Source organism: Plasmodium cynomolgi, chromosome 11 (genome assembly GCF_000321355.1).
Source record: "Plasmodium cynomolgi strain B DNA, chromosome 11, whole genome shotgun sequence".
Taxonomy (NCBI): domain Eukaryota; phylum Apicomplexa; class Aconoidasida; order Haemosporida; family Plasmodiidae; genus Plasmodium; species Plasmodium cynomolgi.
In genome coordinates, this window is record NC_020404.1 from 963,420 (window position 1) to 963,978 (window position 559).

At 42.0% G+C, this 559-nt stretch overlaps 1 protein-coding gene across 1 annotated transcript in view; it reads left to right on the forward strand.

The window, feature by feature from the left end:
- The window catches only part of PCYB_113080 (troponin c-like protein), a gene marked incomplete at both ends in the record, with an annotated part of 705 nt that extends 579 nt beyond the window's left edge, over positions 1 to 126 (forward strand). The window contains one exon of the mRNA XM_004223186.1: positions 72 to 126. Within this exon, the coding sequence (XP_004223234.1) occupies positions 72 to 126 (55 nt within the window). The remainder of the gene's footprint in view (positions 1 to 71) is intronic.
- Between the last annotated feature and the right edge of the window lie 433 nt (positions 127 to 559).

The following is a 559-nucleotide window of genomic DNA, read 5'->3' on the forward strand; positions in this document are numbered from 1 at the left end:
TTATATATATATATATATATATATATATTTAGTTTTTTTTTTTTTTTTTTTTTTTTTTCAAACACTGCTAGGGAGCTGTGCAACCAGGGGGACCAAATTGATTACAAGGAGTTCCTGAGCAAGTAACGGCACCAGCGCGAGAACCTGCGCGGTGTGTTCGCAGTGCGCACGCTTGTGCTTATGTGATATGTGATGAGACATGTGTGACGCCCCTTCGGTGCTCCCCTTTTTGGTAGGTTGCTAGCCCAGTAATGTAAAGCTCACGCGTGACGTAAGACCATCAGTCTGTGTACCCTCCATTCCAGTGGTCATATGTAGCGATGCTCTCAAATTGGGGTACCGTGCGCAGCCCAAATCAAAAATTCCTTGCGGGAGGTGGCCCCCTTTTTATTTGCTCTACTTTCTACGTAGCAAGCATCCTCGCAAAATTAGAATTATCATTTCACATTTTTGTGGATTTTTGCACTAATCATTTCGGAATCGCGTTCTGTTAAGCGATTCACATAAAGTGGCGAACCCTCTAAATGGACGAATTTGAAGTGACAGAAAAAAAAAAAAA